The following is a 22,359-nucleotide window of genomic DNA, read 5'->3' as shown; positions in this document are numbered from 1 at the left end:
CTGCTGCAATACTTCGGTTATCGACTGCTTTAAGACGTTTTAACTGTTTGTGGCTGAGGAGATTCACAAACCAGACGATAGATTGAAAATAAAATCTAATGATTTACCAGAGAATATAAAATCAACATTGTGGTTTACAGTATATAACAAGTACAGTGAGAGGAGGTTTGTTCACATTAAACTGCTACAATTGACTTACATTTCAGGCACTGGCACTTCAACATAACTGATGCTTCTCAAAGTTTTTAAGATGGATCATAATTCAACAGTGTGCACTGGATGTGGAGCTGCAGCTATCTGTCGGAGTGACTTTGACAACCGTTACATGAGCGCAATTATAAGTGTTGAAATGGCACGACTTCAAATAAAATGCTCAGTTCAGAAAACTGATTATCTACAATGTTTTACACATCAGGTATGTTCCTTTTGAAGGTTTACCCTGAGTGCTGCCAATAATGCTTGGCTCATTCATTCCTGCCTGTTGTAACTGAGAACTAAAGGAGTAAATGCTAGGGCTGTCAAAGTTAACGCGATAATAACACGTTAACACTAATTCGTTTTAACGCCACTAATTTGTTTAACGCAAATTTGTTGTAGCGGACTCAGTTTTAAAGCTAAAGTGAAGATACTGGCATCATATGAAACAAGAAAACCTAAGGAATACATTGGTACCAATCATGTCATACTAGCTTGACGTGAATGAGGCTATATAACGCTCCAAACTTTGGCTAAATTTTGGCGAGGAAAAACTGGCATGGCCATTTCCAAAGGGGTCCTCTGACCTCAAGATATGTGAATGAAAATGGGTTCTATGGGTACCCACGAGTCTCCCCTTTACAGACATGCCCACTTTATGATAATCACATGCAGTTTGGGGCAAGTCATAGTCAAGTCAGCACACTGACAGCTGTTGTTGCCTGTTGGGCTTGAGTTTGCTATGTTGTTGCTGTGTATTTTTTCATGCTAAATGCAGTACCTGTGAGGGTTTCTGGACAATATTTGTCATTGTTTTGTGTTGTTAATTGATTTCCAATAATAAATATATACATACATTTGCATGAAGCAGCATATTTGCCCACTCCCATGTTAATAAGAGTATTAAATACTTGACAAATCTCCTTTTAAGGTACATTTTGAACTGATAAAAAAATGGACGACTAATTTGCGATTAACTATGGACAATCATGGGATTGATTGTGATTAAATACTTTAATCGATTGACAGCCCTAGTAAATACTAATCGACTGATAACGTTCCTTAAAGGCTACATGAGTTTTTAGAAGACCGATTTTTACAACATTCATAAAAAGCTTTTCTAATAAAATATGCACATAAAATAACAGGAATAAATTAATAAAAACATCAATTTTTAGCATACGATGTCACTCAACGTGAATATTATTAGCAGTACGACTATTTACTTGATACTATGATTTCAGAAAATCACTTTGCCCCAGACCTTTGGACACACCCCAGAGGTATTTGACTTAATAAGAGGCTTGCCCTATGTGAAATCCAAAAAGGAAAGTGAGCAGTCCTTTGACACTGACGGCAAAGCTAACGAAAAGAATCGAGAGATAAATATAGTTTGTATATTTTGTTTCCTAAGGAACTTACAGAGGCACTGAACACAATTATACATAGCAAGAGAGGAGAGATCGCCGTTAGAACAGTACTTATCAGTGTTAATGATTTTACATGGACCTGGGCTGCACTTTTCTGTTCACTTTGGTTGGGTGGTTTGTCATTGAGGAATGAGTGGCGACTAATATTTTCATCAGCCTCCTTGTATTCTAGGATCCTGCGTATTCTTGGAAAACATTCAGGCCTTATTAAAAGCTGACCGATAGACCCTCTGGAGACTTTTGAGTGTGTTGGAGGTAAGACTGGAAGTCGGTAATGAAATGTGCATGTCTTCAAATGAGCTTCTGTCAGGACCAAGGAGCACTTTCTGAAAAAAAAAATACTGTTTTACAATTATTGATAGAGGGATGAATAACTGATAAATAAGAGGACCGCCTGTCCTCTTCTCTTGTACGCTCTGGCTTCAAAGGAAAGATCCCATGTCCAAGTCCATAAACGCGTTAGCATCCATACTGAAAGAGGAGTCGTAGGTCTGGGTGTTCTGGTGCATCTTCTGATGGTGCCGCAGGTTGGACTTGCTGGAAAAGCTCTTGTCGCACAGCAGACAGGCGAAGGGCTTCTCTTTGGTGTGGATTCGTCGGTGACATATGAGCTGAGTGGACACGCGGAACGCCTTCCCACACTCCAGACACTGGTAGCGCTTTGGCTCCGTGTGAATCCGCCGGTGGTTCTTGAGAGCCATCAGGTTGGTGAACTCTTTCTGGCAGACGGAGCAGAAGAAGGAGCCCGTCTTGTGGCTGTTCTTGTGGTTGAGGAGGGAGCCGGCGTGGCGGTAAGTGCGGCCGCAGTGCTCGCAGACGTGGCTCTTCTCCTCCGTGCCAGCAGACTCGTTACTCTTCTGTGAATTAGCGATGCTTCCTGGAATATGGGACAAAGGTGGTGGAACCTGCTTGTGCATCCCATCTATCCCCATGGTCTGATTTATTCCTGAGTCCCAGCAGACGTTGTTATCTACAGGTTCATCCACGCCTTGTTGATAGGGGTCCTGAGCCCCGTGGTGCATGTCCTGGTGCTGCTGGTAGGTGGTTGTGTTGGGAAAGCTCTGTTGGCAGGGGCTGCAGACCACGGACTGGTCCTTTGAGTGCACCTCCATGTGGCTCTGCAGGTGCGCGACCAAACAGAAGGTCTTGCCGCACTCAGGGCAGCAGTGACGCCTCATCTGGGAGTGTATCTGTAGAGTGAGAGGATCAGGAAATGTCTGGAGACACAAGGTACAGTGGTGGAGGTTTTCGGAGTGGGTCTTTTTATGGTTGAGGAGAGAGCCAGCGTGGCGGTAGGAGCGCCCACACAGGTCACACCTGCAGCAGGGATATGTTCATATTCAATGCCTGATATTACACTTTAATTCAAATTCAACTCTTCTATCAACCTGCAAATTACTTACTTAAAGGAGATGTCCAATCAGTTTTGATGGAAAATGTAGTGGAAGCAATATATTCCTCAGTGCGTGCTTTATTGACAGAGAAAGCTGACCTGCTACCAGTGAAGTGATGTACTTGGTACTTCAGTTTTGGTAGCTGTGGGGCGCAATGCCGCTCGAAACTTTCTTGATCTCTTCACTTGTGTTAAGCTTCCAACAGTAAAAATGGCATCACAAGATATGCGTGCACAGGATGTTATGGACAAGGAGTTTTTACAGTGTAAGTTTTTAAAAACGTCTGACTTGGATAGCCGGAGAGAGGCTGCTCGAGGCTGCAGCTGCTGTGGGGAGGATATGGCCGGCGAGGAACCTCCAGAACCTGAGCTGCCGAGAGCAAACACTGACTGATGGAGCCTTTGCTCAATTTGTTCCCTGATGCCAACAGAAACGGAATAATTCTGCTGTAATGAATGGGCAGTTTTTGTTGGATGCGGTCGCCGACGACAACACAGAGAGAGAGAGATCCGTGAGTGCGTTGCATTAAAACTTTCCTTTTCTCTTGGACAGAGGTGCGCTGGAGACCTTTTTCAGGATCCCAAATATAAACTGGAAAAGACAACCAAGACCAGCATGGCGATTTTGGGAGAATTTCTGGCATTGGATTTTGCTAATTTAATGGTCTGCCTCGGAGGGAGGAGTGAGAGCGAGCCGCTGAAGCGTGGCATCGGCTCCACGGGTAGCCACACACATTTTCACATCTTACTCTGTGAAAATGAAGGCTTCATTTTGACCAAACCAGAGTTGCTGATTGTTAGAACAGTGGAAAAACTAACAGACTAACTGTCTTAGTTCGGTGTAAGAGATACTTGAATTCAGAAGGTGCGCGGTTTTATTTTTCTGTTTAGGTGTAAAAATATTGAGTTTATTTTGTTTATTCATCAGACGTAGCGAACTCACCGCTTACACGCAATGCATCCCAGTACATGTAGTTACAGATGGCCCAGCTCCGCAGCAGGGGAAATCAGCTTTCTCAGTCAATAAAGCACGCACTGGGGGAATTTGTTTTCTCCAGAGGACTACATTTACCATCTGCACTGAATAGACATCGACATAAAAGAGCGGTGAATTCTCCCTTTAGCTATTAATAAATACAGTATTATTATACTTTCCAAATAATAGCCTGACCAATACTGGATCTTTGAAGCTGATTTCAATACTTTAAAAGGCCCAAAAACAGTTTGCTGATATTTTTTTTTTAACATTAATACATAACATAAACAAATATTGTTGATAAGGATTCTTTAAATTTGTTTTTTTAAAGAGTTATAACCAAGATATGTACTGAGCGTAACATTTTACAGTTGAAAAAAAAACTTTGTTGTCAGTGAACTTATCTTTAACATTTTTTATATTACAATTTCTGGTAACTTATCAGTCATAAACTAATATTGGCTGATATGTTGAACTGGCAAATTCATCAGTCGGGTCAGGACAGCTTTTTTAAACAAATAGAAAATATATAAAAACGACCCCAATGACGACTAATAGACAAAACAATAAGACAGGTACTCACATGAAGCACTTGTCTCCCCTCTCGGACTGCTGGACTCCAGCTCTCGGGGAGTTCTCCTGACCTCTGCGGCAGCGGTGCCTCTTCAGCCCGGACCTGCCCTGGAAGCTCTTTCCGCATGCTGGACAGCTGAAGTGACTCGCCACCCGGTTGTGGACCCTCTGGTGGTTATGCAGGATACTGGCGAGGCGGAAGGCCTTTCCGCATGTGAGACACACATACTTTTTCTTCTGCGTATGGATGCGTGTGTGATTACGTAAAGCCATGGGGTTAGTGAAGGGCTTAGAGCAGAAGGTGCAACTGAAGTGCCCGGTCTTGTGGGTGTTTTTGTGGTTCAGGAGTGAGCCGGCGTGGCGGTAGCTGCGATTACATATGTTGCATGTGAAAGGCCGCTCCTCTTTATTTGTTTGTGCATCACTGCTGCCTGACGGCGCATCACAGGTGTGGGCTGTCAGTTGGTCAACAGAGAGAAAGGTCTGCTTACATTCTTTACACTTAAAGGCTCTAGATTTTAGGCTCCTCTTGACTCCTGCCCCTTCCTTTCTGACGTCTGCACAAACGTGGGCTGATAGCTGCTTCTTTCCCCTAAAGCCTTTTCCACAGTTTTGGCAAGAGTGCTTTTTATATGCAAAGTGGGTGCGCAAGTGGTTCTTCATTGCGAGTTGATTGGAGTAAGTGTTGTTACAAACAGAGCAGTAATATTCACCTGTTTTATGAGAGTTTCTGTGGTTGACTAGACTTCCTGCGTGGCGATATGTACGTCCACACTGGTCACATGCGAAAGGCCGTTGGTCACCTGCGTCCTCTGATTTGACTGAGGTCTCACACTTTGTTTGTCCTCTCTTCCCTCCAGGCAGTTGCTTGCAGCGTCGAGGAGAAGAAAAAGCCTGATTGGCATTTGAAGTTAAGGACTGCATTCCTCCATCTGACCTGGTCCCATTCATCTGCATGAGGGCCTGGATCTGGTTGTTGAGATCCTGGATTTTGGCTTGGTTCTCTTTGTGCCTTCTCAGGTGATTCAATAGCTGCTTCTGTATTTTGAAGGCTTTCCCACACTCATGGCAAGTATGCCTGGGGGAGGAGACAAGGCATATGGTTAATTCTGTGTTTGCAAAACAGGGAGGCATGATGACAAAACACATCAGCAACACACAAAAAACACAGACTCTACAGGCAACAACTCGCTTTTGGTTTTCATAATTTCCAACATGCATTAACAGTTTGCAACATGAGTGACAAATGCAAGAATTAAACACGTATTAATGATGTGTATTCTTACTGTAACTAACCTCTTAATATCAAAGTGAGACCTCTGATGGTTTTTAAGGGCCAACAGGTTGTAGAAGCGCTTTTGGCAGACGAGGCATCTGAATACACCCGTTTTGTGGGACTTTTTGTGGTTAAGGAGGGAGCCGGCGTGTCTGTACGAACGCCCACACTGATCACACTTGTACTGACGATCTTCGGTATCAACACTTTCTGTGATACGACTCGTGTCTTCACGCTGGGTAACATCATTTACTTTCATTTCCTCTTTGCCGTGTGACGACTCATCAGTCCTCTCAGCTGTGCAACCGTGGCTCTCAAGATGATGGTAGCTGGTGCAGAAGATGCCACAGTTGCCACAGATGATACTCTGTGCTTCCTCCTTGCCTCCGGACACGCCGCTGTTGTTCATATGTAAATGATTTACATTCTCTACCTGGTCCTTTTTGTGGAGAAGCTGATGAGTGGTCAAGTCCTGCCTATTGGCAAAACTTTCCCCACATGTGCTACAGATCATCATCTCTCCGGGCTCATCATCTTTCACTTCTTCGTGGGAGGACATGGAGGAAGGCCCTGAGCTTGCAGGAGTACCATGGGACTGTGTGTGACCCCGGAGATGGCTCCTGAGAGCCCTCATGCTGGTGTAGCTGTTTCCACATATAGAGCACTGATAAAGATCTCCATCATCATCCTCCTCCTCCTCGTCAGCATTATCACCTTCTCCGCCACCATTCAGCTGATCACTGCTCATATTGTCATGAAAGTTCTGTTCGAAGTAACTTTGGTCGTGGCTACCATTCAGACCATGGAACTCTACATTACTCCCTGGATTTCCAATGACACAGTGACCATTACTGTCCTGGAAATTCATATTACTGTCATAGTCACTGCTAGTAGTGCCATGTTGCTGCTGTAGCAGTGGGCAACTGTGAGACTTAATCCCTGCAATATTTGCAAATGTCTCACCGCAGTCTGCACACATGTGCCTCTGCATCAGGTGTTCATTGTGAGGTAGATGCACAGTCATATCCTGGGAAAAGTCCTGATTAAACTGCTCATGGTACAAAGCTCCATTGCTGTGGTCAACTCCATTCTCCTGATCCATACCAAGCAAAGAGGGAGTGCCGTCATCCTCCTCGTCTTGAGAAGAGAAGCAGCCCTGTTGGTTATCTAGAGTCAGAGGCTCTGAGGAGAGCCAGTCTCCCTCAGCGTTGAGGCCAAAAGATGAAGACTGAGCTTTGTGGAGACGAAGATGACTCTTGAGGGCGGCCAGGTGAGGATAGCTCTTCCTGCAGATGGAACATTGGTAAATCCCGACCTGATGTGACCTTTTGTGGTTGATGAGGCTCCCAGAGTGCCGGTAGCTTTTACCACAGACTTGACACTTGAAGGGACGATCAGTATCTACAGTTGAAGTCTCTTCCATTTCAGTTGCATTGTCAGTGTTTTCTGTGTGCGTCAGGGTGGGATTGAGAATGCTTGTGTTTATGATTGGGGGTTCTCCCTGAGTGCTATTGGAAGGTGGTGTTTGATTATTGGAACAGTCTGAGTACACATGACCGTTACTTCTAATCTGCTCCTGTGGCTGATCAAAGCCGCCATGATTATCTATTGATGACACTGAGGGAACATTATTTATAGGAGATGCATAAAAATTTGACTCAGGCGAAGCAATACTGTTGTCATATGATATATTGTGGTTCTCTGACATGGTATCTTGAAGCCCAAATGACAGAGATGAAGAGTTATGCATTTGGATGTGTTCCTGGAACTCTTCATCATTGGGGAATAGTACCTGACACAAATGGCAAAAATTTACCGGAGCATCTTGGCTCTGAGGTGAAAACTGGTCAAGTGGTGTGCCTGTGTACGACCCACTCATTGGACCAGGGTCTGTCGTGCTTCTCGTCTTGTGAGTTCTCTGGTGGCTGTAGAGGGCAGCCATGTTATTGAACAGTTTGAAACACACGGTGCACTCAAACATTCCCACTTGGTGAGTCTTCTTATGATTGGTCAGGCTTCGATGGTGTATGTATGATTTGTCACACAAGTCACATCTGAAAGGTCGATTTGTTGCATCATCAGAGGTCTCAGATTGTGCACTATAAACAACCTCCGTCTTGTCGACAGCTGGGCTATTTTCTGTAGAAATCCCGACACTGGCCGACTGCTCATCGAGTTGATGTGGGTGATCATTTTCAATTTCATGTGTGGGATACTCCATGTCTACCTTCCTATATGACTGCTCCTTTACTCGCCTGGCGAGATGAACCTTCTCATGTGTAGCCAGCTGTGTTGCCAGACGAAAAGCTTTCCCACATTCGGCACAGGTGTACTTTTTCTGCGAAGTGTGGCTCCGGAGATGACTCTTCAGGGCCAAAGCATTAGAGTTTTCTTTACCACAGATGTTACATTGAAAACAACCCACTTCGTGTGTCTTTTTGTGGTTAGCTAGGCTCCCAGCATGCCTATAACCACGTCCACATTCATCACATTTAAATTTACGTTCTTCCTCTTCTTGAAGGTGAGCATCCATGTGCTCGAGCAGAGTGGGCATATTGGGACATACCGTGCCACATTGTTTGCAAGGAAAACCTGTTGTCCTGCCAGGGTCTTGCACTGCCATTACAGGATAGCAATTGAATGAAGTGCACCAGACACAGAGTGTATGAATATGCAGGAGGGAAATGCATTAGATGTCTTTGTTTTCCATATACAAAGAAGTTGTTTATAATAAGGTCCAAAGAGTGTCCACGGAGGTAACGCGGCAGAAGATGTTGAGAACCAGTTCCACACAATTAGCAGAGTGACTTGAATTTAGGAGAAGCAGGCAAATTGAGCTGTTGAGGACAGAAGAGATGCGTTAGTGGTGAATACATAAACGATGTATGTAACAGTGTTCAATTTTATGCAATGACGTATACATTATAGAAGCTACAAATTACCTATCATGCATTATTCCTAAAAAATATAAAAGGTTTATTCTTCAAAAAATCTTTCAATACAAATTGACAACTTAACCTGTGCATTACACCAGCTCTGTAGCAACAGTGAGCATCTCATAATGTTTATGCCTCACAAGGGCTGATCAAATGATTAAATCTGTCAATAAATCTTTGGTAAAACTAGCCACGGTATTTACGTTTTAATGCGTCACCGGTAGCAGGTAACCAGTATCATGGACATGCTTATGCAAGGAAATAAAATACCTTGGCCATTTTCTCACTGATGATTGGAATGATGACAGAGATATCTATCGACAGTGCTGTAAACTATATACTCAGGCAAATATGCTGCTTTGTAAAATTCAGTTATGTGTTCTGTAAATGTAAAATGTTCATTATTTAGAGCTTTCTGCACGCCTTTGTACACAGCTCATCTTTGGTTTAGCTACAAGAAAAGTAGTATGCGAAGGCTCATATAGTGGCTTACAATGATGCAATGAGGTTGTTGCTTTAGGTTCCCAGATGGCATAGTGCCAGTCAACTGTTTGTGTCCTCTGGTTTTCCTACATGTGAGGCACTTTTAAGACATTTGATGTATCATTTTATTTGTCGCTTGGATGAGTCAGAGAACAGCATCATAGAGGCTTTAACCAGCCCGAGCAAGAGCTGCACTCGGTACTCATCCAGGCTCAGAAAAAACACAGGTGAGATAGCCTATATATGAATTGAATGATGAACAGCTGTGGTTTTTTAATATTTTGCTGTTCCATTTAATTTATTACATCTACCCTACCTATTTTTACAAGTGCAATTAACTCTGTTTACATTACATCTATTTTTATATTTTATACTTCTAGTGTAACACTTCTGTTTATATTTATTTATTACATCTACTTTACCTGTTGTATTTGCTTTATATACTGTGTGTGTGTTTTACCTGTTATATGATTTATCTGCCTCGTTTAGTCTTGTCAAGTATTTGTTTTAAAGCACTGAGCAGAAGTGGCAACTGTGAATCTCGTTGTATTTAATGCAATGACAATAAAGCTTTTATATTTTATTATATACTTATCTTGTATGTTTTTTGTTTATTTTTTCTGTTATTGCTATGGACCCTCCTGTGTGTCTGAAATAAAGTTTGAATTGGATTGAAGTTGAATGCACTTAGCACACAAGCCTTTCTATAGGCCTCATCCACATGTGTTTGTTTGATCTGTTTCTCATTGTTTCTGTGTCATATTGTAATTTTTCCTTGTTTTTTTTCATTGTTTGATGTTTCTTCTTGTGTGTGATGCACTTTGTAATGGTGTGTTTTAAAATGTGCTATATAAATAAAGCTTTACTTACATTAGGAATTGAATGATGAACTGCTGTCTTGTATGTTTTTTCTTTTTCTTTTCTTTTATTGCTATGGACCCTCCTGTGTGTGTCTGAAATAAAGTCTGAATTGAATTGGATTGAATTGTTGAATGCATTAAATCTAGAAACAGCACCTATCCTGACATGTTGTGCTACATCTCTGCAGCAGGCTAACAGACCGAGCTATGTCAATAAACCGGGAAACGCCTCTCTATCTCTCTACAGACCTACTGCCAACGCAAACACCAATAATATCCGACATTATAAACACAACCAGAAACAAACACACTCGTCATCATGATGTTATAAGGACGAGGTTAGCTACAAGTCACATTAATATGACAGTGGGTTAGCTCGCTACCAGCTAGCATCATGGTGGCTAAGCTAGCTAAACAAACATTGCACCAAAAAGCCAAGAAGTCGTTTTAAACACAGAATCACAGCGTCAGCAAATGCGTCAAATCAAATACCTGCAGCGGTACGGATTCACAGCCAGCCTCCGAAGATATATATGTTCATTCATTATTTTAAAACACGTTATTTTTGAGTAAAAAGGACAACCCCCCCTTTTTTTTTTTTTACCAATTGTCTTTTTTTTCCTCCATCCCCGTTTCCACATTGCTCTTGTTGCTAGGAAACAGGAAATGTGCAGCACAGTAATACTTCCCCCCTCGAAGCCAGCTAGCTAAAGCTAGTGGTGATGGGAATTCCGGCTCTTTTTAGTGAGCCAGATCATTTGGCTCAGCTCACCAAGAAGAGCCGGCTCTTTCGGCTCACCAAACGGCTCATCGTTTTACTACTTCTGCCTTTTTATAATTCAGCCAAATTTAGCGCTGTTTTGACCTATGATCATATATCCACATATATCACTTAAATTATTCAATTTAATTATACTAAACCTTACAATTTCCAGAATACCATAATTTTACATGCTGCTTTGTTTCCGATTGTCACTCATCTTGTCTGCTATTCGTGCACCGCACTCCTCTCTCTTTCTCCTCTTTCTCCTGCTTTGTACCTGTAGACCGTCAGCGCCCCGCGCCCCCCCCCCCCCCCCCTCCCTGCTTGATGGTAGTGATGGTGAGCTGAAGCTTCATGAAGCATTGAATTTTATTTGCATTTATTTGCACTATCTGTTTACATCTGTTTATAGCTTATTTTGTAAATTGTACATTTTATTTTATTCTTATTTTTATTCTACGTTTTTTATCTATTCTTTTGTAATTATACTGTTTGACTGCACCAACAAAGCCAAAGAAAATTCCTAGTGTATACCCCTTACACCTGGCAATAAACACCTTTCTGATTCTGATTCTGAAGCTTTCCAGCAAATTGGTTCGGAAAAGGTTTCATTTCTCGAGGCTTCATGTGCACACGAAACCACCTGGCGATCAAAGAGTGTAAAACAGGCAGATTTGATCTTAACCATGTGATCTGTGATATACTGTATTTTGCGCCAGTAAAGGCTGTTGGGAATGACTATAAACAATGAAAAAAAAATATATTACCATGTAATCCATTTATATCTATATAATATATAATATAATGTCTATTTTCTAGTACGTATATTATGAGTATATAACATACATGTATAATAAACTTTAATTGTTTTATGAGTAATGCATGTTATGTGTGTAAACCAATCCTTTGGTCCATAATTGTATTGTAGTGTAGTGTAATATAATATAAAAATGGCAGGAGGGGTAATATTAGTATTCTGTGTCACTTCTGGAAAGTGGCGTTGGTTTAACCAGTGAAGATCTGAACCACTTCCTGAACCAGTCAGCGGTATGGCTGGGCAGCGAGGCTTCGGACGTCATCAATGACGTATTGGTCTAAAACGATGCAAGCCTCGATACGTGCATCGCAGAAAACTTCCTGGATTACTCGACACACGCTCCGAAGCCTCGGCACAGCACGTAACATCACTACCCCCCGCCCCTCCCTGCTTGATGATATGATCCTTGTCTGTCATCACCTGATTGGTCGCACGGACGTCATTAACACAAAATTCAGTCACAGTCAGTGCATGGAGTGCCCGTGGCGCGGAGAAGATCGTCCTATCATTCTGCCTTGAATTAATTAAAGAAAAAAGAAGAAAAAAAAAACAGCTCTCGGATGGGAGCTGGCTCTTATTGATCACTTAAAAGAACTGGCTCCAATCATTCACTTAAATGAGCTGGCTCCCAACGTTCACTTAAAAGAGCCGGCTCCTATCGTTCACTTAAAAAAAAATAATAATAATGCTTCTAGCACATTAAAGCTAGCCCTGTTAAACGTCAGGTCTTTGGCAGGAAAAAGTTTTTTAATCAATGATTTTATTATTGAGCACAAGCTTGATTTTATGTTTTTAACTGAAACTTGGTTAGACCAAAATAACAGTGCAGCTGTTCTTATCGAGTCAACTCCTCCCAACTTTAGTTTTATGAGCGAAGCTAGAATGCATAAGAAAGGAGGTGGAGTTGCCATATTGTTTAATGATTCTCTCCAATGCAAACAGATATCTTATGGACATTTTGCTTCTTTTGAATATGTCGCTCTTCAGCTGAACTCCTCTTCTCGAGCTTTGTTTCTCAATATCTACAGGCCACCTAAATACTGTGCAAACTTTTTTGATGATTTTACTGAACTGCTGTCTGTAATTTGTGTTGACTTTGACTGTGTAGTCATTGTTGGTGATTTTAACATCCATGTTGACAACCAACAGGACAGAGGGGCCAAAGAACTGTGTCAGGTTCTTGATAACTATGGAATGAGTCAGCATGTGACAGAGCCCACACACAATAGGGGACACACTTTGGACTTAATCATATCAAAGGGCCTGAACATTTCCAAGGTTGTAGTGATGGATGTTGCTCTGTCTGATCATTCATGTGTATTCTTTGAGAGTACTCTTCCTGTGCACAGGAATGATAAGACAGAGGTAATCACAAAAAGGTATATCACTGAAAATACCAGTGATCAATTTGTTCAGGCTTTCTCTTCCACACCCACCCTCCCCTGGACCTCTGTCAATGAGCTTGTAGATAATTTCAATTCTAAAATGACAAATGTTATTGATACCATTGCACCCACCACGGTGAAGATTGTCTCTGGTAAGAAAAAATCTCCATGGAGAAATACCATGTTGGTAAGAAATGAAAAAAGAGAGTGTCGAAAAGCTGAACGCCAGTGGCGGAAAACAAATCTACAAGTTCATTATGACATCTATAAAGAGAGACTTTGCATTTATAATTCAGAACTGAAAAATGCAAGGCGGTCCTTCTTCTCTGACATCATCACCAAAAACAATAACAATGCACGTGCCCTGTTTGCTACTGTCGACAGGCTAACAAACCCTCCTGTGTCAGTAGCCTCTGAACTTTTATCCTCCAGGGCCTGCAATGAATTTGCTTCCTTTTTTACAGAAAAAATTCACAAAATCAGACAAGCAGTCACTTCCTCCATAGCAGGTACAGGATGTTTGTTTCCCCTGCGTCCACTTAAACCTGGTGCAAATAACATGACACAGTTTTATCCAATAAATCAGACATACCTGGAGGAAATCATACAACATCTAAAATCCTCCTCATGCTGCCTTGACATTCTGCCAACAGGCCTTTTCAAAAAGTATCAGATTGTATGGTCTCAGAGCTTTTACAGATTGTTAATGCATCTCTTGTTTCAGGAGTGTTCCCACAGGCCCTGAAAACTGCTGTCATCAAACCACTCCTCAAAAAGAACAATCTGGACTCATCAATAGTAAATAATTACAGACCGATATCAAATCTTCCATTCTTGTCTAAAATAATTGAAAAAACAGTTTTTCAAAAATTAAATAGCTTTCTGGCACTAAACAACTCTTTTGATGTCTTCCAGTCAGGTTTTCGACGAAACCACAGCACTGAGACTGCTCTTGTTAAGGTCTTCAATGACATCCGATTGAACACAGACAGTGGTAGAACTACGGTTTTAGTTTTACTGGATCTCAGTGCTGCATTCGACACGGTTGACCATAATATATTACTAGACCGACTGGAAAACTGGGTGGGTATTTCTGGCATAGCACTCAGCTGGTTTAAATCCTACCTAAAAGACAGGGACTTCTTTGTGTCTATAGGTAATTGCAAATCTGAGCTGAACAAAATCACATGCGGAGTTCCCCAAGGCTCCATCTTGGGGCCTCTTTTGTTTAACATCTACATGCTCCCACTGGGTCAGATTTTTGAGAACAACAAAATAAATTACCATAACTATGCAGACGACACACAAATTTACATAACTCTATCACCAGGAGACTACAGTCCAATACAAGCACTGAGTGAGTGCATTGAACAAGTCAATAATTGGATGTGCCAGAATTTTCTTCAGCTGAACAAAGACAAAACTGAGGTTGTAGTTTTTGGAGCCAAAAAAGAAAGATTAAAGGTTAGTGCTCACCTACAATCTGTGATGTTAAAAAGCTCAGACCAAGCCAGAAACCTTGGTGTAGTCATGGACTCAGACCTGAGCTTTAACAGCCATATTAAGACAATTACAAAGACAGCCTTCTATCACCTGAAGAATATAAGAAGAATTAGAGGACTGATGTCTCAGCAGGATTTGGAAAAACTAGTACATGCATTTATCTTCAGCCGACTTGACTACTGTAACGGCGTCTTTACCGGTCTTCCTAAAAAATCGATCAGACAGCTGCAGCTGATTCAGAACGTTGCTGCTAGAGTCCTCACTAAGACCAAGAAAGTGGATCACATCAGTCCAGTTCTGAAGTCTCTACACTGGCTGCCTGTCTCTCAGAGAATTGATTTCAAAATACTGCTGCTGGTTTACAAAGCACTAAATGGTTTAGGGCCAAAATACATTTCTGATCTTCTGCTGTGTTATGAACCATCCAGACTTCTCAGGTCATCTGGATCAGGTCTGCTTAGTGTCCCCAGAGTCAGAACTAAACATGCAGAAGCAGCATTCAGTTTTTATGCACCAAATATCTGGAACAAGCTCCCAGAAACATGCAGGACCGCTCCAACTCTCACTTCTTTTAAAACAAAGCTTAAAACTTTCCTGTTTGCGGGTGCCTTTCATTCTGACACTGCACTATAACTTTTACTCTTTTGAGTTTTATGCAATTTTAGCTTCTATCCTAGCTTTTATTTTTAGCTTGTTTTTATTTTCTAATCTTTAATGTTTTAATGTTTTTATGTTTTTATAACTGTTTTAATTATTTCTTAATGTTCTTTTGCATTTTGTCGCAATGTTCTTGAATGTTTCTGTAAAGCACTTTGAATTACACCCTGTTGTTGAAATGTGCTATACAAAATAAAGCTGCCTTGCCTAAAAGAGCCGGTTCCTATCGTTCACTTAAAAGAGCCGGTTCCTATCGTTCACTTAAAAGAGCCGGCTCTTGTCGTTCACTAAAAAGAGCCGGCTCCCAACGTTCACTTAAAAGAGCTCGCTCCAATCATTCACTTAAAAGAGCCGGTTCCTATCGTTCACTTAAAAGAGCCGGCTCCCATCGTTCACTTAAAAGAGCCGGCTCTTGTTGTTCACTTAAAAGAGCCGGTTCCCATCGTTCAACTTAAAAGAGCCGGCTCTTGTTGTTCACTAAAAAGAGCCGGCTCTTGTCGTTCACTAAAAAGAGCCGGTTCCCATCGTTCAACTTAAAAGAGCCGGCTCTTGTTGTTCACTAAAAAGAGCCGGCTCCCATCGTTCACTTAAAAGAGCCGGCTCTTGTTGTTCACTAAAAAGAGCCGGCTCCCATCGTTCACTTAAAAGAGCCGGCTCTTGTTGTTCACTAAAAAGAGCCGGCTCCCATCGTTCACTTAAAAGAGCCGGCTCCCATCGTTCAACTTAAAAGAGCCGGCTCTTGTTGTTCACTAAAAAGAGCCGGCTCCCATCGTTCAACTTAAAAGAGCCGGCTCTTGTCGTTCACTTATAAGAGCCGGCTCTTTGAACCGGCTCATTCGCGACGACACATCACTACTAGCTTACTAGGCTAAAAGTTGAGTTAATACAAAAACTGTATTGAGCTGAGCTGTTAAAGAAATCACAAATATAAAACTCAAATGAAAAACTTAAATGTTCACTTCACTATTCAGCTGCTGGTTTTTTGTATAAGACACCTTTAGAGCTTATTTTATCAGCCAGCTAGCTGCTTCTGACAGCTCTGCTATTGCCTTATAAAGCATTGTAAATGATCTTCTCTTCAGTTTGGCATGTTTCCATTAAGCCAGACAGCTTTAACAGAACTGTGGTGTTTTTCTAGGTGTTATTAATACATGTGTGTCTTATAGCTGATATTTGTTAACATTAAACACATTATAATGTTGCACACTTGGCTTGCAGAGAGCTGTCGTCATCATGGTCCTAGAGCCGTCCCCCTCAGCCTGCAGCCAGTCAACAGCAAACAGCAGCGTCTCACAGTAATACAGCCGCGTAGAGACGCTTTTCAAGGCTTTATCAACCATTAAAGACCTCTATCAAGGTAAGAAAGTCTTTGTTTCTCTAATGCACCACAATAACAGCTTAACTGCATGCAGCTCCGCATAATCACGGTCGTTATGGTGACGACACTGTGTGAGTGAGTTTGGTGCAGCCGGTCCTAGAGCCAGCCATTTTGAGTCAAGTTAAAAGTGTTTAGCTAAAGAGAAAGAGAGAGAATGAATACCTACGTGTCGTCATCCTGGTTGTTAACATCATCACATTGAGTCGTGAGCTTTGTGATCTGGTGTCTGGTCGTGTAACATGTCAGTCATTCATACACACAGTGATCTGAAGTCAACTTCCTCTGGCATCAAAGCGGTTAGCTTATTGTCCCCTGAGGTCCTAATGCCAGCCATTTTGTGCTTTAATGCACACCCACTTACTGCTCTTAACACACAGATCTAGTACATCATCAGACATTCTCACTGTTCTCCTACTTCATGTGCATTTATTTATTTAAAAAGGATCCCCATTAGCTGACACCAATGGCACCAGCTTGTCTTCCTGCACTGTAAACAATTGCTGTTAATTTACAGCAGGATTTCAACAGTATTAACCTGTTATTGCTAAAATCAGTGCTTTACTGTTAATACAAAATAAAACCTGTTTTTTAACTGAACTATAATGTATTCTTAAAAAAACATCACTTTACTGCTGATCAACTGTCTAAAGTATCATCAGTAACAGTTTCATGCAGTATTTCTTTTTAATTCTGGGACCTGATCTGCACATGTGAGGCTTGTACATTGTACATGATTGTAAAATCAGTGAATTGGCTTTATTGTTCTTCACTCACATGTTGTTATGGTTTGCATTCTGTGCTTGTAGCAGCTATAGACAGACATTATTGGGAAAAAAGTGTCAACAAGTCTATTATAGCCTTATTCCTAACAAGTGCCTTTAATTGTATTTAGTGTGACTATTCCTATGTCTGTAACCTGCTAAGTCTATTTATCTAGGCAAAAAATAATGTTTATTAAAATGTATGTAAAAAATACAACCTAAATAGTGCATTATCAGTAAGATAATGTAAAAGAAAGGTGAAAAACAGCTATATAATGTATCTTTAAACAGTAAATTAACTGTGAAATTAATAAAAAAACAGTTCAAACTGTATTTTTCATTAACAGTACAAAGCTGTAAATTTCAGCGACAGTATAATAATGTTAATTTTACAGTAACATAAAGGCAACCCTGCTGCCAGTTCTTTACTGTTATTTTACTGGTAAATTCTTAACAGTGTGGGGTCTGAAATCAAGTACATTACATTTATCACATACGTACTATATACAACATCATATTTGTGTTACACAAATAACATTCAAATTTTCCAAACATATATAAATTTCACATTCATACACATCTTCCACAACCATTTAGCCTCAAGGCCCATCATCAGGGAAAAGGAACAAAAAAAACCATACATGACCAACACTGGACTATGGATCAGCTGCTTAAGTAATGCATTCTTAGATGGTAATTGAATGAGGATTTGTTAGAGGATTGACGGATGTAAAGAGGGCAACCTTTCCAATGACTGATGGCACGATAACTGTCTTTTTTAAGGCATTCGATTCTGGGTGAGGTAACATGATTTGGCCATCACCTGCTGTTCTAGTGAAATGACTGTGAAGGTCTCTGCATTAAGTAATTTGACTGTATAAGAAGTCGGGTTTAGTAGAACAATTGCTGTTACTAAAGAATGTCGCTGTGCTTAAGGCAAGTCTTTTCTCTACTGGTAACCATGACAGTTTATGATGCTGTCTGTGTTCGTTCTCATGGGGCAGTGTAAGACTAGCCTTGCAGCTCTGTTTTGGGCAATTTGTAGTTTCCGCAGTACACTTTTCAGTGCAGAGGACCAGACAGGACAGCAATAGTCCAGGTGGCTTAAACTTAAAGATTTATACTTGTCCCAGAATGTGTGCTGGAACATACGGAAGGCATTTTGTTGCCATGGAGATGCCATTTCCAATTTTCCTGACAATTGTGTCAATGTGCTCTATACCCATGACAATTGATTGTCTATAGTTAGTCCCAGTACTGTGACCTTATCCACCTGCTGTATAGGTTCACTGTCCAAGTAGAGATTCAGTGTGGGGCATAGATGACAGCTGATGATTAGATCCCAGAATAATGGATTTGGTAATCATTTGGCATATCAGTCATAGCTTTGGACTTGATCTCTGTGGCACAATCTTCCAGTTTCATATCCTGCTAATTGATCTGTTTATTTACATGCTTTTATTACAAATTTGTATATATAATCTCTTGTGTGTGTCACCTGTAATGCAGTCTCATCAGGGTTATTGTTGGGCTTTTGAGGGGGTGTCTCCATTCAGTCTGTCAAATCTAGCGTAGAAGCTGTTGAGGTTGTCTGGAAGGGTGGTGTCTGTCCTCGTCGTGCTTCTCCTGTAGTTTAGTGACAGATTGGATTCCCTGCCACATACTATGTGTGTTGTTATGCAGGTAACAGCTCTCAAGTTTCTGGGAGTACGCCCGCTCTTTTGCAGCTTTTATGGATTTTTGTAGCTCATATCGGGCAATTTTATACTCCAGTGTCCCCCTGACTTAAAAGCTGCACACCGTTTCCTGATCTTCAGACGAACATCTGCATTAACCCAGGGCTTTTGATTGGGAAAGACACGAATAGTCAGGGAGGGAACACACATGGAAGTGCACCAGTCAACATAGCTGCTAACAGTCTCTGAGTTTTATATTTTAATAATTTATTTATTTATTGTGTTGAGTTATTTAGTACTGTAATTACCTTGTGCCTGTTCTACCTTTTTTCTTTTCTTAAAGCTGACTCGGTGTAAACTGCTCAGAATTCCAATGTACTTATAGGTGCAAATGGCAAATAAAACTCTTCAATCTTGAATCTTGCAGCTATAAAGATGGCCTCTCCTCAGCCTGGCAGCCCACCTCCCACCCCTCCTCCTGCACAGGACGAAGAGAGCCAACAACAAGAGGAAGAGCCGGTGAAGGATCATCCGCCTGCGAAAAAACGTGGCAGAAGCAGGCCTCCGAAAGCCAAACCGTCCTTCAAATGCTCCGCGTGCACGGAGGCTTTCAGAACTCTGTCGGCTCTGCGGAGCCACAAGCTCTCGGCGCACGCGAAGGACCGGCAGCAGCAACAACACTCGTGTTCTCAGTGCACTAAAACATTCACCAGCAAGGCTCAACTCTCAAAGCACGAGCGCACTCACTCGGCCCAGCGCCCCTTTCAGTGTCCCGACTGTCACAAGGCTTACAAGACACCCACGGAGCTGCGCAACCACAGCCGCTCTCACACTGGGGAGAAACCATTCGTATGCACGGAGTGCGGCAAGGCCTTCATGCAAGCTATATGCCTGAGGATCCATATGACACAGCACAGCGGAGAGCGTCCTTACTCTTGCCGTCAGTGCTCTAAGAGCTACCCCACCCAGTCTAAACTGAAGGTGCACATGCGCTCTCACACGGGAGAAAAGCCGTACTTCTGCGCCGAGTGCGGCAAGAGCTTTGCAGATCCTTCGGTGTTTCGAAAACACAGGAGGAACCACCAAGGCCACCGGCCGTACGCCTGCGACGAGTGTGGGAAAACCTACACGGAGCTGAAGGACCTGAAAAACCACGAGCGCTCCCACACTGGAGAAAAACCATACTTGTGCTCCGACTGTGGCAAAGCTTTCTCCCGCTCCTCCTCGCTGGCCTGCCATCAGCGCATTCACTCCCAGAACAAACCCTATCAGTGCGAGCAGTGTGGTAAAGGCTTCACCCAGCTCTCCTCCTACCAGTCTCACCTCCGCACTCACTCTGGCGAGAAGCCGTTCCTCTGCCCGCAGTGTGGCAAGATGTTTTCCGACCCCTCCAGTTTCCGTCGCCACCAGCGAGCCCACATGGGTTTCAAGCCGTACCCCTGCGACAAGTGCTCCAAGAGGTTCCGGCAGCCGGCCGACCTGGCCGTGCACGAGCGCGTTCACTCTGGAGAGCGGCCTTACAAGTGTCAGAGCTGCGACAAGGCCTTTGTAGCATCCTGGGATCTGCGGCGCCACATGCTCGTCCACACGGGTCTAAGGCCCTTTTCTTGCACCGAGTGCGACAAGTCGTTCGCAGAGCGCTCCAGCCTCAACAAACACCGCCGCGTGCACTCCGGAGAGAGGCCTTTCAAATGCGAGGAGTGTTTGAAGTCATTCGTGGTGTCCTCGAGCCTGCGAAAACATGAGAGAACTCACCTAGCGGAGCAGACTGAGCAACAACAGCAACAGCAGCAGCAACAACAACAACAACAGGAGACGGAGGCCGGGTCAGCCTCAGGCTTTACCGCCCACACAACTCTCCCTCAGTTCTCCTGTACTCACTGTGATGCTACATTTGGAAGCTGGGATAAAGTTCAGGCACACGAAAGTCTCCACTCCATCAACTCCGCTCCTCCGGCCGTCACCAAAATCGTGCCCATGGGCTCACATGTGTGTGAAACCTGCCAGACAGAGTTCGCACAGCTGGCGGACTTGCAGGAGCACGAGAAGCAGCATCCCAAGCCGAGGCCCCACGTGTGCAGCAGCTGCGGCAAAGGCTTCCTCAACAAATCTGGACTGCGTAAACACCAGAAGATCCACTCCACCAGCAAACCGCACAGCTGCCCCCACTGTGGCAAAGCTTTCCTGTTTGCTGCCTACCTTCGCAAGCACTTGCGGACTCACGCAGCCGCCCAACAACTCAGTGACTTAAACATTATTCACACCGACCCGCTTCCCTCTCCTCCAGCTCCCAGTGAGGTTTCTCCCTCCACTGTTGAACCCAGCGCCATATCCCTGACAGTTCCAGTGACTGTACCTGTGACTGCTTTTCAGACTCTGCCAGAGTACTTAGTCAAAGAGGAGGGACTTTAAGCTTCTTCTTTTTCTTTTTTTTTTTACTGTTTTTGAATTTTGATTCCACAAATATTTAGCCAGTTGCCTTAAATCTGTATAGATGATGGGTCTGATGATATTTCAAGAAAATCCTATACAAGAAACCTTCAAAAAAACTCAAACTAGAGTTTCCTTCATGTAAATTGTCAGCGCTTTCTCACTGTTTGGCATTGCCATGGTATTTGAAAGATGTTACGTACGATGTTCACGTTTTAAAATATATACTGTACTATAAGTAGCCTACTGTGACATTATCTTATCTGTTGTAATCTCTTCATAAAAATGTGGCGCAAACGTGTGCTGATCACTTATTAAGATGTTGTGATTTCAGGTAAATGTGTTTTTTTTTTAATGCTTTTTGAGTTCTTTTAATTTACATTTTATTGAAACAAATAATGTGTACCTGTTTTACTGTGTAATTATTAGTAAGGTCTAATATTATATAAATCGTTGAGTAAAATAAAAGTGGCATTCCCAAATCTTCAATCAGATTAATTACATTTTATACCAATAAAAACGTGTAATGTGTAAAAAGTAGTAATGTTTTAAAGGTCATTTTTTTGTTTCCTCGTGTGCACGAGCATCTTCAATATTGAAGAGGGAGATGCTTACGAAAAGTCAAGTCAGCGCATCATCTGTAATAACGCATATATGATGACAGTGACATTTCTTGCACCAATAAAAGACTGCATGCAAAGTGATAGTACTCATCAGCGGGCTGCAGCACTTAAAGGTAAGCTGTCTCACTACACACTTCATTCCCATTAATGACACTGAATGTACCTTGGCATACATTAAGAACCACTTAAATCCATACGTACAAACAGCTGTATGTATTTGCTGTGACATTTTTGAATTCTTAAA

The 22,359-nt window shown here is 42.3% G+C and overlaps 2 protein-coding genes across 6 annotated transcripts; one reads left to right on the top strand and one right to left on the bottom strand.

Moving 5' to 3' along the window:
• Window positions 1–1,112: 1,112 nt before the first annotated feature.
• znf646 (zinc finger protein 646) lies at window positions 1,113–16,919 on the bottom strand. 5 transcript variants are annotated; one of them, XM_037755107.1, is made up of 5 exons: window positions 10,615–10,973; window positions 10,133–10,215; window positions 5,864–8,680; window positions 4,578–5,645; window positions 1,113–2,942 (listed from the first exon to the last, which is right to left on the bottom strand). In XM_037755107.1, exons 3-5 carry the CDS (start codon window positions 8,464–8,466, stop codon window positions 2,048–2,050), a joined length of 4,566 nt encoding a protein of 1,521 aa, XP_037611035.1. In that variant the 5' UTR covers window positions 8,467–8,680; window positions 10,133–10,215; window positions 10,615–10,973; the 3' UTR covers window positions 1,113–2,047. The 5 variants fall into 5 exon arrangements, with proteins under 5 accessions (XP_037611035.1, XP_037611036.1, XP_037611034.1 ...); XM_037755108.1 differs by lacking the exons at window positions 10,133–10,215; window positions 10,615–10,973 and adding an exon at window positions 16,792–16,919; XM_037755106.1 differs by lacking the exon at window positions 10,133–10,215.
• znf668 (zinc finger protein 668) lies at window positions 16,178–22,032 on the top strand. The gene is made up of 2 exons (XM_037755112.1): window positions 16,178–16,604; window positions 19,490–22,032. Exon 2 carries the CDS (start codon window positions 19,498–19,500, stop codon window positions 21,472–21,474), a length of 1,977 nt encoding a protein of 658 aa, XP_037611040.1. The 5' UTR covers window positions 16,178–16,604; window positions 19,490–19,497; the 3' UTR covers window positions 21,475–22,032.
• The last annotated feature ends 327 nt before the right edge of the window (window positions 22,033–22,359 follow it).

The sequence above is a fragment of the Sebastes umbrosus genome, chromosome 20 (assembly GCF_015220745.1).
Source record: "Sebastes umbrosus isolate fSebUmb1 chromosome 20, fSebUmb1.pri, whole genome shotgun sequence".
NCBI classification, from domain to species: domain Eukaryota; kingdom Metazoa; phylum Chordata; class Actinopteri; order Perciformes; family Sebastidae; genus Sebastes; species Sebastes umbrosus.
The sequence above is the reverse complement of the archived record's forward strand: the minus strand, read 5'-3'. Positions and strand labels throughout refer to the sequence as shown.

Excerpts from the sequence above, each read along its gene's own strand:
- znf646 (XM_037755108.1), bottom strand. The coding sequence starts at position 8,466 with ATGGCAGTGCAAGACCCTGGCAGGACAACAGGTTTTCCTTGCAAACAA. Across the intron at positions 5,646-5,863 it reads TCTCACTTTGATATTAAGAG|GCATACTTGCCATGAGTGTG; the intron begins GTTAGTTACAGT and ends CTCCTCCCCCAG. Across the intron at positions 2,943-4,577 it reads AGGGGAGACAAGTGCTTCAT|GTGTGACCTGTGTGGGCGCT; the intron begins GTGAGTACCTGT and ends TCCCTGCTGCAG.
- znf668 (XM_037755112.1), top strand. The coding sequence starts at position 19,498 with ATGGCCTCTCCTCAGCCTGGCAGCCCACCTCCCACCCCTCCTCCTGCA.